Genomic DNA, 15,568 nt, shown 5'->3' on the forward strand with positions numbered 1-15,568 from the left:
CCTTATCAGAAGTCTCATTAATTCAGTAGATTGTTCAGGCAAGGCACAAACTTGCAGTCGTTTAGCCTTAGCCTCCCAGAGTGCTGGAGTTCCAGGTGTGCACCATCACCCCACCCGGTTTCCCTATGCATTCTTTTTTGTTTGTTTGTTTGTTTTGAGACACGGTCTTGCTCTGTAGGTTAGGATGATTGAGTCCAGGCTAGCCTCAAACTCGTGACAGTCCTGCCTCGCCTCACGGGTGCTGGGATTATAAGATGTGTGCCACTATGTCTAGCTCCTGTGTATACTTAAAAATAGTGTTGTCAAGTTATTTGGAGTCCATTATATTCTCTACTATAGTTCTGTTACCACACTAAATGTTGTGCTTCATTTTGTTTTTTGACAGTACTGGGGATTGAACCCAGCGCTTCCTCGTAAGTACCTCCTCAAGTCTTTTAAAAAATGTTTCAGGTAGGATTTTACTAACTCACTGAATTGCTTGGACTGGACTTGAACTCAAAATCTTCCTGCCCCTGAGTCCCAGAGTACCAGGAATACAAGTGTGTATTGCCACACCAGTGTCATTGAAGACATTTCTACTGTAGTCAGTAGTTCTTTTGTTTTCATTTTACATTTATTGAGTGCCAGATACTAGGAATACAAAAATAGTAGAGAAACTGCCCCTATTTTTGATGAGTGCATACTGTAGAGGAGATGTGTGAACACATTTTTAAATATCTCTTCTGCTAATTAAATACATGCATGTCTTTAAAATGCGATATTGAGACCTTGGTGTTTGAGTGTGTGGCAGGAGACAAAGGGAACCATGCCAGCGGAAGTGATAGCTAACTGGAATAAATTCCCACAGGGGAGATGTTATTCTTTTTAAATTACAGCTGCCAAGATGCAGTTTGCCTCCTGAACATTTCTTCCACTTTAGTTGTTCTTAGTTATTTTTTAGTTCTCTTGTGATCTCATCGATTCAACCATGTTTTGTTTTGTTTGAGACAGGGTCTTGCTTTGTTGTTCAGGCTGGCCTTGAACTCAGTGTGTATCTTCAAATTCATGGTGTTCCTCCTGCTTCAGCCTTTCAAGTGCTGTCCTGAATTTTTTTTTTTTTTCTAGTACTGGGAATCAAACTCAGGACCTTGTGCTTAGTAGGCAGGTGCTTGTGCCACTGAGCTATATCCCCCGCCCCTAAACCATATTTGCTGATGCTAACAATCAAAAGCTTTCAAAAAAAGAATTTCAAAAGAACAAATAAATCAGGATTAATTTTGATACTGTCTAGTGGTTATTGACGTTATTTTCAGTTGATTCATTGAACTAACTTTGTAATTGAAGGAATTGGGTATTTAGTCTGTATGTATGTTATTTTTTTCCCCAATACTAAGGATCTAAGTTTTTCTGCCACATGATATCCAAATGCTTTTAGACTATAAAATGCCAAGACACAGTTGCTAAAGGGCATATTTGAATTACCTACTACTTAGTGGAGTGATCTGAAGTACCAGGGAACCTCTTGATTTAAAAAAGAAGGAGGGGGGCTGGGGATTTAGCTCAGCGGCATAAGCACCTGCCTTGCAAGCAGGCAGTCGTGAGTTCGATCCCCGGTACCGATAAAAAGGAAAAAGACCAAAAAAAAAAAAAAAAACAAAAAAGAAGGAGGAGGAGAAGGATAACAAGAGCAGGGTCACACTAGGCCTTGTCCCTCGGAGTCCACAGGGGCTGAGCTTGCTTTATAAAAGCAGCTTTGGAAATGCCTTTTTAGTCTGGAAAGTGAAGAACTCCTAAGTGGATGTTTTCCTTTTGACTGGTAAATTAGGAAGCATTTAAAAGAGGAGCTGAAGGTTTGCGTATACTATTTGGGAGCAAAAAAGAGAGCACTGAGTTTCAGCAGTTCAAATTTTATCAGATCACTAGTATTACTAGGAGTTGTGTCACATCAGATCACTGCAGATGGTTTATTTAGGTCTCTGATTTCCATTCCTGTAGTAGAGTGCAGATACAGGAGTAAGAGATGGAGATACACACTGTCGTTCTTGGAAAGAATTTGAAATTTGCTGAATATTTCTTCATGAACTAAATACTAATGTAAGAGAAAGAATGACCTATGCCAAGAATTAAGCAATTTTAAAATTCTAGAATCTGAATTACATGATATTTTGTTCTTTAGTGATATTTTAATAAAATTTTTGAAAGGAAGGCTGACATTGTGTATGTTCCTGCCTTTGCCTTAGATATTACTTGTTCTCAATTTTGCATCTTGAACATATAGATCTGGAATAGAAGCTTAAGTGTTTTTTGAAAGAACAAGTAAATGAAATAATACTTTGAAAAGTTGTCCTATTTGTACATAATTCTTTTAAAAAGTATTTCTTTTCTTTCATCTTTTTTTTTGTTTTGTTTTTATTTTCTTGGTATGTAGTCCAGTTGGCCTTGAATTTGTAGTGATCCTCTTGTCTCAGCCTCCCAAGTTCTGAGATTATAGACATGTGCCACCACACCTTATATTTCATTTATTCTAAAATGTTTTCATTATATACAAATGTTATCTGTAATATTTATGTGTTTACTTAGATTGCTTTGAGAAAAAAGTATTCCTATTGCTTCCATCACAAATTAAGTAACAGCTAAAGAAAATCCTGCCAGTAAAATTAAAATCCTAAATGTTGGGCTGGGGTATAGCTCAGTGATAGAGGACTTGCCTGGCGTGTATAAGGACCTGGACTCAGTCTTCAGCACTGCCAAAAACAGAAACACACGAAAAACAATGAAGAGGATAGGTGTGATGGTGCGCATCTGTAATCCCAGCACTCGGGAGGCTGAAGCAGAATGATTGCCTGAGCTGGAGGCCAGCCTGTATAGTGAGACCTTGTCTTAAAATAAACAAAACTACAAAGTTAAGGTATTTGTGTGTAGAGTGAGTTTGCTGAGGTGTTTCCCTAGAGTTATGGATAAGAATAATTCTACATGATTGTTATTTCTGCAATTAGATTTTACTTAGAAAGTGACATTAATTTTCTGTATTAGTCACTGGATGTTATATAAGATTCAACAATGTTTCATAGTGCTAGACTTGGCAAAGGTATTGTCTGTCTTTGGAGGTAAGATGTTGAAATCTTGGCAGTCTGGTCTGCAAGAACTTTATTGTCTGGAGGAAATAATCCTCCCAGCTCCTGTCTGTGCTGTCTTGGGATGCTGTCCTCTTTAGAGAAGATCATGTTGAAGTATGTGATAAATGGCTGCCTCAGCCCAGGCCCAGGACTCCTTGGTCATGTGTAGCATGTGTCCTGTGTCCTTTCTGTTCAGGACTTCCCAGGCTGGGGTAATTCAGTGCCAAACATGAACTGGATTGAAGCTCCTTTTGTAGAGGTACTGCCAGTCTTTTTTTTTTTTTTTGTACCAGAAATCAAACTCATGACCTCACACTTACCAGGCAAGTGTTGGAGCTGCTGAGCCAAATACCTTTGTCTTTTGATTCTTTCCTTCCTTTCTTTCTTTCTTTCTTTCTTTCTTTCTTTCTTTCTTTCTTTCTTTCTTTCTTTTTTTCTTTCTTTCTTCCTTCCTTCCTTCCTTCCTTCCTTCCTTCCTTCCTTCCTTCCTTCTTTCCTTCTTTCCTTTCTTCCTTTCTTGTTAAATCTTTTGATTTCTGTGCAGTCTAGATCCTTTGGAAGCCAAGTCTGGTACCTTGTTTACATTCCCTGAGACCCACATGTTTCGGTGGGAGATGAGCCAGATGAGGAGCTTGTCACTGATGACAGAGAGTGTGTGGAACACCGAGTGCTATTTTTGGAGCACTCTCTTGCAGGATTCTTTCCCAGTGCTTTGCTGGCCTGGCATTGCGTTCATTTGTTGACTTACTCATTTCATTCATTCACCAGGCTTTTATATAGACTTGGAAGTTTAGTTAGAAGACCAGAGCTCTTTGACATAACAGTGACAGCTTTTATTTTTAGCTAAGCTGGTAGGAATTTTTAAACAATGAAAACATTTTTTAAAGCACACTTAAATCAACCTACATTTCAAAGAAAAAGAAAGTTCTTAGTAGTGATCCTTTGCGACTACTCTTTATTTTTCTCTTGTATTTGTTTTTGTTTCTTTTGCGATACTGGGGATTGAACCCTGGACCTTCACATTGAACTATGTCCCCAGTCCTTTATTTATTTAATTTTGAGATGGTCTTATTTAAATTGCTAAATTGTCCAGGTTGGGCTTAGACTTGCAATCCTCCTGCCTCAGCGTCCAAGCGTGCTGGGATTACAGGTTCGCTCCCCCACACCTGGCTCTTTCCAGCCTAATCTTAGTCCAACTAAAACCAGAAGGAAAATAAATAATGTTGTCATTTTGGAAGGTACTTTGAAGTTTTTAAATATTAACAGTTAAATTGCTGCTTGAAATCTCAGTTGTATTGCAAATAGGATTATGTAGTTAGGTTTTGTGAAAGTTTGAAATACAGAAAGTAAGCCCTTAAGGTTGTTGATAATGAACATATGAGCATATATGTAGGTTAGCAAGTTCATGATAATGGAGGAAAAGGAAAATAGCACAAGCGTGAAGGATCTGAAAATGGCCATTATGTTGCTTTAATAGTGGATTAGCAGTTTTTATACTGTAGATAATTTATTTGACTCTTTTAAATAATTATGGTTTTAGTTGTAGAATTACGGTAGGTCAGCCATGTCTACACCTGATTTAGATACATGGGTTCTTTGTTGCCACTTGTTTGATCTTGGGCGACTCATTTGGGCTCTGAGAAGTTTTATTTAACTACCACAGTACTAGTAAGACCCTCCTATATGTATGTTGTCTTAAGGTTTTCTAAGTGATTTTGCATGCTATTTTATATGCTCTCAGTATTTCAATAAGTGAAGAAATGTAGAGACAAATAGGAAGTGACTTGTCTAAGATCACATAGCTTAAGAGTGTGAGAATGCAGACCCTAAACCAATGATGACCAACCTGTTAAGAGTCCGAATGCCCGGACTGCAACCCAGACCCACTTAGCACAGTGTACCAGCGCTGAGTGAAAGCTGATTAGCCGATGTGACCTGGCTTATGTACTGACCGAGAGGGCTCTGAGTGCCTGCTGTGGCACGCACGCCATAGGTTTGTCGCTGCTGCCTTAAATCAATCCTTCTGAGAACCATCCATGCTGTCCTCTCGTTCTTGTGCCAACAAGATCGCCTTCCTACAGTATAAGAGTTCTATGATTGTTTTATTTTTATAACTTTTGAAGCAATTTACCATTGCCTATTTTTTTTTTTTCTTCCAAGTACATTTTAGGATCACTGTTTTAACTATTTTTTTCTGGGCTGGGAGTTTTGTTCAGTGATGAAATACATATAATACATGTTTGGCATGCCTACAACATTAGGTTCAATCCCCAGCATAAATAAATCTGCCCCAAGCACATTTTTACAGTTAAATTGGAATTTCCATTGTTCTGATAAGATTTTAGATTACTTGGGCTTAAAAAAATTTTTATTAGTATTTTTGTGATACGTGGTGAATTTATTATGAGATATCGGAACATACACATCTCACATCTTGATTCTTTTGTACTTCTCATTCCTCACTCTTCCGTCCTATGTCTCTCTTTATTCCCAGGTCTCTTTCCTATATCCACACAGTGTCTGTTGCCCATCATTTTTTATTTTGCTTTTTAAATTATTTATACTTTGGGTTTCTCATAAGGTAAACTGTATGCTATTTAACCATCTGTGTCTGACTTATTTCACTTAGCATTTTGGACCCAAGTTGGACTTATTTTTTACAGATAGCTCAAATGTATTGTTGTTCGTGGCTATGTAGTGCTCTATAATGCATATGTACCGTATTTTCTTTATCCAGTCATCTGTTGATGAACCTCTAGACCACTTCCAAGATTTAGCTATTATGAGTTGTACTGCTGTAAACTTGGATATGATGACTGAAATATACCCAGAAGGAAGTGTAGCTGGGTTAAATAAAATTTGTGCCTTTAAAGAGTTGGTTGGGGGGGGGTTGGTTGGTTTTTTTTGTTTGTTTTGTTTTTTGTTTTTTTGGTCTTTTTTGAGACAGAGTCTCGCTGTACAATTCAGACTGGCCTTGAGCTCACTTTGTAGCCCAGGCTGGCCTCAAACTTACAACAATCCTCCTGCCTCAGTTGTCCCCCGCCCCCCATGCTGGGATTACAGGTATGTTCTACCACACGGGGCTATGTATTTTTAGTTTTTAGAGGAATCTCCATACTGATTTCCTTATTGGTTGTACTAGTTTATATTCCTACCAGCAATGTAGCAGGGTTCTCTTTTTTCCCCACAACTTCATAGTTTTTGTTGTTTTTTTTTTTTTTGCGTTCTTGATGATAGCTGTTCTACCTGGAATAAGATGGAATCTTGGCATTGCTTTGATTTGCATTTTTCTAATGGTCAAAGGTGCTGAACTTTTTTTACTTACTTACTGGCTATTTGTACTTCCTTTGAGAAGTATCTGTTCATTTCAAATGCCATTTTTGGTACAGGGTCTAATTTTTGAGTTCTTCATATGTTGCAAATAATGTCTGAGAAATAGCTGGCAAAAAACTTTCCCATTCTATAGATTGTCTCTTTTCTGTGGTTTTGTGAGGTTTGTTTTGTTTTTGCCATGCAGAAGCTTTCTAATTTAATATAATCCCATTTGTTAATCATTGGTGTTATCCTTTGTGCAGTTGTGTCTGTTCAGAGGGTCCTTGCCTATGCCTGTGTCTTTAGGAGTGTTATATATTTTATCTTGCAGCAGATTCCATGCTTCTGTTTTAATATTCAGGTCTCTGATCTATTTTGATTTGGTTTTAGTGCAGAGTGAGAGATACAGGTCTAGATTCATTTTTCTATCGGTAGACAACCAGTTTTTATAGCACTGTTCATTAAAGAGCCTATCTTTCCTTTGATGCATGGTTTTATCCCCTTTGTCATGGTCAGATGGCTGAATGTGCCTGGAATCGTTTCTGCATCCACAATTCTGCCCTGTTGATCCATGTATCCATTTTTGATCTGGTACCATTGTTTCTATTACTGTAGCTTTGTATTAAAACTTGAAATCCAGGATTGTGATATTTCCTGCTCTTGTTCCTGTTGTTCAGGTTGGCTTTTGTTATTCTGGGTCTCTTCTGGTTTTATATAAATCTTAGAGGTTTTTTGTTTTTTGGTTTTTTTTCTAGTTCTGTAAAGAATACTCTTTGGATTTTAATTGGGATTGCATTAAATGTATGTATGTTTTGGAAGTATGACCATTTTGAGTATATTGGTCCTGCCTATCTAGGAACAGAGGATATCTAGTTTCTTTTTTTTTTCTCTTCCCCTTCCTTGGTCCGACATGGTTTATGCCAGCTCATGGGAAGGGCAAATTGGCTTCTTGTTGCTCCTCTCGGGCCCAGCATGGCTCCCTGGGGCTCACAAGAAGGATGAATTGGCTTCAGGATATCTATTTTCTGATGACCTCTTCAGTGTTTTTTCTCAGAGGGTTGTTGTTGTATTGTTTTGTTTTGCTTTGTTTTGGTATTGAACTTATAACCTCGCACTTGCTGGGCAGGTGCTGTGACACTGAGCTCTATCCTTGGCCCCAGAGTGCTTTCACTTCCTTGGTTAGGTTAATTCCTAGGAAAAATTTTTTTTTGAAAACTGTAGTGAATGAGATTATTTTCTTGATTTACTTCTCAGTGGATTCATTGTTTGTATACAGGAACTGTATTGGTGTTTGTATACTGATTTTATATGCTGCTACTTTGCTGAATTTGTTTATTCCAAGAGTCTTAGATCCCCAAAGGTCTTTTTTTTCCCCCTTGTTTTTTTGAGACAGAGTTTTCTTATACAGGTTTGACTGGCCTTGAAATCACCTTGTAGCCCAGGCTGGTCTCGAACTTGTAGCGGTCCTCCTGTATCAGCCTCCCAAGTGCTGCAGTTATGGGTGTGTGCCACCATCCCTGGCAACTTCTTCCTTTTCTATACTTACTCCATTTCCTTCTTTCTACTGTAGCTAATGTTTGGAATACTGTATTGAACAGAAGGAGTGAGAGTGCACATCTTGTCTTGTTCTTGGTTTTAGAAAAAATGCTTACAGTTTTTCCCATTTAGTATAATGTTCTTACTTGGATCATTGTTTGCCTTTCTTTTGGTGATATTGTAGCCTACAGGTGTGACTCCTGAAAAATCATTATAGAAATTTTTCTCAAGTTCATTTCCACATGTCCTAAGTTATGTCCCAACTTGTATTAAGATAAAGGGATAGGAATTTCTCTTATTCACAAGTGATACTTCATAGTAAGAGTCTACTGTAAATTTTTAAAGCAAAAATAAGAGTTTGTTGTTAGTGATAAACTTTTTAAAAAAGTACTTAGTATATATTCCTTATATTTAAACTTGGCACATTCTTAGAATTACAATACATCAAATAAATCTCTCTGAAGGGATTTCAGCTTTTTCTTAAATAGCTTTAATTTCAGCATTCTCAAAGAATAAAACAAATTTTTAGCATCTAATAAAAAATGTGTCTCAGTTGTAGAATACAAAGCCTTGGCTTCAAGTATTTTGCTCCACAAATGCATTTAAATTTGAATTGAGTCAGCTAATTAATCTAAAAAGTTATATTTACCTTTTAAGATATTCCTAATGGAAAAGTATTTGAAAAGATTACCACTGCCTCTAGCTTTAAACTAACATGGTTAAGAACTAACTTGAGCAGAAAACGCTCCAATTTCATTCATATATGTGTGACCTTAGCTCTTGAGAGGAAAATCTGGGGGCTTTAGTCATTGGAATTCAGTTTAAGATTTAACCAGTATATACTGAAAGTTCAAGTCTGTTCTGCATTTATTTTTTCTTCTTTTCTGTGGATTTTGTTTCTGGAATCTGAAATTCTCTTTGTGTCTTTCTCTGGGAAGGAGTTGAATTAGTTTCTGTGAATCAATGAATGTCTGTTAATTAGTTTGTTTCAATAGAGCATCTTTCTTGAGAACTTCAATGAATCCTTAGATTTTTCTTTTTAAAGGCAGTTAAAAGTTAGAGGTAAGAAGCTTTTGCATTTTTGTCTTTTGCAATTGGAACTAAAAATAAGATGCCTTCCTGTAAGTGAAAGGATTTCATCCTATTTATGGTCAATTTATGACCTCTTTCACCAATGCTGCTGCCCACCATTAAGTCTCTTATCACAGGGCATTTTAAAATGGTGCCATAAATGCATGTTGAGAATCTGTGGATCTCAAATGTGTAGAAATCGTATCTAAATGTCAATTCCTGAGTTAAGGAACTGACAATTATGGCACTTTCAGTCTCTATTAATATTTAGTAGACTAGAGATTATCATTTATGTTATTCCTTATGTTTTTTTAGACTTAAGTACTTGTTGAAAAGCATTTGTTTTTATTGGGGCTGTATATTTCTACCATTGTACTGATTTGCTTACTTGAATTAAAGTTATACTTTAATTGTTTTGGGCTGTATCTGTAGTTTGAAATTTAGGTCTACCCATATGTAGTATGCACCAAAGATGAAGTTTCAATGCATTATTCAGTTACTAAACAATTCTCATTTGTCTATGATGAAGCTATATGACTGGGTACATGTATTTCAATGTATTTTATAGTATCCATTTGGATGATGATAATTAATATGTATGGGCTAATTTTCCAAATTCATTTATCTTTTCTGGACATTTCTTTGGGGTATGTTCACATTCATGTTTTTTGCCTCTGATTTTAAAATAATTTTCCTTTGTTGTAGGATGAGCAGTTCTTAGGTTTTGGCTCAGATGAAGAAGTCAGAGTGCGAAGTCCTACAAGGTCTCCTTCAGGTATGACCAGTTAAGCACGTGGTACCTTAAGTTCTGTTTGCTAGGAGATTGTGGCTTTCCTATGCCTTGGTTGCATTTAAAAGATGGCCTACAACTCTGGAGTTAGGAGACTACTTATGAACTAGATTTCTCTATGGCATGCTTCTCTGTCAGGTTATCGTTGGTTTTTAGGTTCCTACTAATTGTGGGGAAACATGGTAGACTTAGGGATAACCTACTGAAAGTATCCTCAGATTTACATATTTTGTATTATTGTGTTAGTACTTACGTCTGTAGGAATAATTTGACCATTGTTTTTTATAGAACAAATCTTGTCTACTATTGTCAAAGAACTAAAAATAAAGTTTGGTAGTGTGTGAAACTACCTCATGCATGAAAAACTTAAGAGAAAGTTGCACAGATGTTTCCATCTACAGCAATGTTTGTCATTTTCTCACAAACAGAATATCTGGGATATCCTGAAATTCTAGACTTTCAGGCAGTCTGCTGAACAGAAGTTCCTCAGTAGAAATAACATTTAATAGTTAGCATAATTCAGCTCTGTACGGAAGAGACTTGAAGATTTTTTGTAGGAAAATACATTCCCAACATTTCCCAACATTCCCAAAATGTTACCAACATTTTGACTTCTTATATGGTTTTCTTTGATTTTATGTAGATAGACAATCTGCTTAAGTACTCTGTGGTTAGCAGATTTTGCTCTTTGGCACTGACTAGTTTGTGATGTTTCCTGGCATTTGCGTATCACTTTAAAAAAAAAAAAAAATCATCATGTTATATAACTGCGGTGATGGACCTACCACATACGTGCCACAGCCGGCTGTCATCATTGGAAGCTCTGAAACGTTCGCCATCACTGTTGTACAGTACTCTAATTCAGACACCAAGTTGGCAGCTTTTCTTTTTTATTTAGAAGAAGTTAGCTAATAGAGTCTGTGTATCTGTGCTCTTCAGACAGAGGCTCTGATCTCTTTAAGATGGGATGAAGTCTTAACTGGGCCCTATAATTTCAGCACTCAGGCTGAGACAAGAGGATTGATTGCCTTGAGTTTGAGGCCCAAAGATGTGATGAAATCTTAAAATTTCATATAGGAAAGGGATTTTAGGGATCATCTAGTCTTGACTCTTCATTTATGGCTGACAAATGAAGAAAATACACTCAGAGCAATTATGTATAACCAATGTGTGAGTTCTTTGTATGTTTTGTACATTATGGAAGTTAGCAGTAGAACTACTTTTTCTATTTAAGTACCAAAAACTTATTTTAAAAGTAGAAGAGAAGAGATTTTTCGAATTAAGGAAGTCTTCTGAGTGGCCCAGGTCAAGTCAACTACATGATAAAAGAATCTCATACTTCTGGATAGGAGAATTTTATTAATTCACAACGCTTTGATGATGGTTTCCTCTTGGTTTTTTTCTTGGTTACCAGTTTATCTGTGTCTTTTTATTATTACTAAAAATCATCTGGTTATCCTTCATTATTTAAGAAATGAGAGATAGTTTCCTACCTTTTCGTCTATTCCTTTTAATTACTATATATATTGACAATAAATTCATAAATCTTTATATGTTAAAGAAAACTCAGAAAACTCATAAGTTAATTGGTGAGAACATTTATATTTAGAAAGCTCAGCAATAAGACCTTTGTTGATTTCTGCTGTCTTATAAAGTGGCTCCATAGTAAAATATTTGTAATGGCCTAAAATCTCTTTTGGTGCCTGCGAAGAGAAGTGGTTTTTGTTTGTTTGTTTTTTGGTACCCTGGGATCGAACTCACAACCTTGCACTTGCCAGGAAGGCACTTGCACCACTGAGCTAAATCCCTGGCCCAAAGAGAAGTTTTAGTGTCAGAAGAATATTGTAAATTATCAAATGCTCAAAAGAGAAAAGATGATAGCATTGGCAGCTCTTTTTTTTTTTTTTTTGGTCCTGGAAATCGAACTCAGGACCTCATGCTTGCCAGACAGGCGCTGCACTACTGAGCTATACCCCTGACCCATAATACCTTTTAATACAAGTTTATATGAGTACTGGAGACAATTTGTTTTCTTAACTCTCTTGATACGTAGCAGATTGAGCCGGTTTATAAACTGGCACATTGCTTTTATTTAGAATAGAAGAAATAGGATTTAATAAGTTACTAATTGCTCTTAACATATTTAAGGTTGAATCTTTTAACTTGCATCTAACTACTTTCAGAACTCTTAGGAGAATAAATTAATGGACACATGATTAGTCACTCCTCTGATCGTTCATAGTCTACAGATTTCTGTAATGTTCTGAGATCTCATGAATGAATATTTTTCTATTTAATAAAGTTTTCTTTACTTTGGTAAACAGATTAAAAACACAAGATGCAGAGTTACATAGGAGCCTTTTCCTATGTAATTTGGTATGTTATTCATTGAAGACCTTGTTCAAACTTATTCAAAGCCCAAATTCCAAACTGAAAAGTTGGGTTGACTTATTAGAAGCATATCCTTAAATGGCACTCTTGTGGCTAGGATAAGGAAGCATAGATTTTTTTAAAAAATTGTTTTAAATTCAGGGAAAAAATCTTCTTGCTCATCTAAAGTTGTTTTTACATTACTTTTCACTTGAAAACCTCTTACTATCATCTTGTATCAAAAAAGTGTTTAAATATTCTTTTAATTGGAATGTTACTTACTTGATTTATTTGAGGCAAATTTTTGGTGAAATCAAACTAGACACAATTCAGATGTTTATTGATTTAGTAGATAGACACAAGTTGAATTTGGCATAAAATGACCTGTGTTAATTATGTTCGGCTTAGCTACCAACTGAACTATATAGCTAAATATATGCTCTTCATTGTTTAATTTCTATACACAGTTAAAACTAGTCCTCGAAAACCTCGCGGGAGACCTAGAAGTGGCTCTGACCGAAATTCAGCTATCCTCTCAGACCCACCTGTGTTTTCCCCTTTAAATAAATCAGAGACCAATAAATCTGGAGATAAGATCAAGAAGAAAGATTCAAAAAATATAGAAAAGAAACGAGGCAGACCTCCTACCTTCCCTGGAGTAAAAATTAAAATCACACATGGAAAGGACATTTCAGAATTACCAAAGGGAAACAAAGAAGAGAGCCTGAAAAAAATTAAACGGACACCTTCCGCTACATTTCAGCAAGCCACAAAGATTAAAAAATTAAGAGCAGGTAAACTTTCTCCTCTCAAGTCTAAGTTTAAAACAGGGAAGCTTCAAATAGGAAGGAAAGGGGTACAGATTGTACGCCGGCGAGGACGACCTCCTTCAACAGAAAGGATAAAGACCCCTTCAGATCTCCTCATTAATTCTGAACTGGAAAAGCCCCAGAAGGTCCGGAAAGACAAGGAAGGAACCCCTCCACTCACAAAAGACGACAAGACAATTGTCAGACAAAGCCCTCGAAGGATTAAGCCAGTTAGGATTATTCCTTCTTCTAAAAGGACAGATGCAACAATTGCTAAACAACTCTTGCAGAGGGCAAAGAAGGGGGCTCAAAAGAAAATTGAAAAAGAAGCAGCTCAGCTGCAAGGAAGAAAGGTGAAGACACAGGTCAAAAATATCCGGCAGTTCATTATGCCTGTTGTCAGTGCTATCTCCTCACGGATCATTAAAACCCCTCGGCGCTTCATAGAGGATGAAGATTACGACCCTCCAATTAAAATAGCCCGCCTGGAGTCTACACCGAATAGTAGGTTCAGTGCCACATCCTGTGGATCTTCTGAAAAATCAAGTGCGGCTTCTCAACACTCCTCGCAAATGTCTTCAGACTCCTCCCGATCTAGTAGCCCCAGTGTTGATACCTCTACAGATTCTCAGGCCTCTGAGGAGATTCAGGTACTTCCTGAAGAGCGAAGCGACACCCCTGAAGTTCATACACCACTGCCTATTTCCCAGTCCCCAGAAAACGAGAGTAACGATAGGAGAAGCAGAAGGTATTCAGTGTCAGAGAGAAGTTTTGGATCTAGAACGAGTAAAAAATTATCAACTCTACAAAGTGCCCCCCAGCAGCAGACCTCCTCCTCTCCACCTCCACCCCTGCTTACTCCTCCGCCTCCGCTGCAGCCAGCCTCCAGCATCTCTGACCACACACCTTGGCTAATGCCTCCAACAATCCCCTTAGCATCACCATTTTTGCCTGCCTCTGCTGCTCCCATGCAAGGGAAGCGAAAATCTATTTTGCGAGAGCCGACGTTTAGGTGGACTTCTTTAAAGCATTCTAGGTCAGAGCCACAATACTTTTCCTCAGCAAAGTATGCCAAAGAAGGTCTGATTCGTAAACCAATATTTGATAATTTCCGACCCCCTCCACTAACTCCTGAGGATGTTGGCTTTGCATCTGGTTTTTCTCCATCTGGTACTGCTGCTTCAGCCCGGTTGTTTTCACCACTCCATTCGGGAACAAGGTTTGATATGCACAAAAGGAGCCCTCTTCTTAGAGCTCCAAGATTTACTCCAAGCGAGGCACACTCTAGAATATTTGAGTCTGTAACCTTGCCTAGTAATCGAACTTCTGCTGGTACATCATCTTCAGGAGTATCTAGTAGAAAAAGGAAAAGAAAAGTCTTTAGTCCTATTCGATCTGAACCAAGATCTCCTTCTCACTCCATGAGGACAAGAAGCGGAAGGCTTAGTGCTTCTGAGCTGTCACCTCTCACTCCTCCGTCTTCTGTCTCTTCCTCATTAAGCATTTCTGTTAGTCCTCTTGCCACTAGTGCCTTAAACCCAACTTTTACTTTTCCTTCTCATTCCCTGACCCAGTCTGGGGAATCTACAGAGAAAAGTCAGAGACCAAGGAAGCAAACTAGTGCTCCGGCAGAGCCGTTTTCATCGAGTAGTCCTACTCCTCTCTTCCCTTGGTTCACCCCAGGCTCTCAGCCCGAGAAGGGGAGAAATAAAGACAAGGCCCCTGAGGAGCTGTCCAAAGATCGGGATGCTGACAAGAGTGCGGAGAAGGACAAGAGCAGAGAGAGAGACCGAGAGCGAGAAAAGGAGAATAAGCGGGAGTCACGGAAGGAGAAGAGGAAGAAGGGCCCCGAGATGCAGAGCAGTGCTGCTTTGTACCCGGTGGGCAGGGTTTCCAAAGAGAAGGCGGCTGTGGGGGAAGATGTTGCCGCTTCATCTTCTGCCAAAAAAGCAGCAGGGCGCAAGAAGTCTTCATCACTCGATTCTGGGACTGATGTTGCTTCTGTGACTCTTGGGGATACAGCAACTGTCAAAACCAAAATACTTATAAAGAAAGGGAGAGGAAATCTGGAAAAAACCAACTTGGACCTCGGCCCAGCTGCCCCATCCCTGGAGAAGGAGAAAGCCCTTTGCCTTTCTACTCCTTCATCTAGCACTGTCAGACATTCCACTTCCTCCATCGGCTCCATGCTGGCTCAGGCAGACAAGCTTCCAATGACTGACAAGAGGGTTGCCAGCCTCCTAAAAAAGGCCAAAGCCCAGCTCTGCAAGATTGAGAAGAGTAAGAGTCTTAAACAAACGGACCAGCCCAAAGCACAGGTACTCATTTCCACCTTCCCTGTTCAAACCAGCAGTGTCCCGAGCCCTTCCTGTGGGTTAAGTGCTTTGTTACTTCCAGTTATGGTAATCAGGGAAGTATGCTGGAGGGGTTAGTGTTTCGGTGGTCTGTCAAGGACTGGAAGAGAGAAGTAGAAAATAACAAGGTATTAACATTCTGTGTGGTAGGAATGGTTTCAGTGGCGATGGAAAAGTATGACATGTATTTGAGCAAGTGTGGCTAGCTGGCAGAGTGAAACAGTTTTACAG

General features: G+C 38.2%; 1 protein-coding gene across 8 annotated transcripts in view; it reads left to right on the plus strand.

Annotated features, from left to right (window-relative positions):
* The window catches only part of Kmt2a (lysine methyltransferase 2A), an 84,967-nt gene that overhangs the window by 22,874 nt on the left and 46,525 nt on the right, over positions 1–15,568 (plus strand). For all 8 annotated transcript variants that reach the window (XM_063255862.1, XM_063255866.1, XM_063255864.1 and 5 more), the window contains 2 exons: positions 9,720–9,789; positions 12,642–15,301. In XM_063255862.1, coding sequence (XP_063111932.1) covers positions 9,720–9,789; positions 12,642–15,301 — 2,730 coding nt within the window. The remainder of the gene's footprint in view (positions 1–9,719; positions 9,790–12,641; positions 15,302–15,568) is intronic.

This window comes from Cavia porcellus, unplaced genomic scaffold (genome assembly GCF_034190915.1).
Source record: "Cavia porcellus strain 051 isolate PalLab524CR breed Dunkin Hartley unplaced genomic scaffold, mCavPor4.1 scaffold_9, whole genome shotgun sequence".
NCBI classification, from domain to species: Eukaryota; Metazoa; Chordata; class Mammalia; order Rodentia; family Caviidae; genus Cavia; species Cavia porcellus.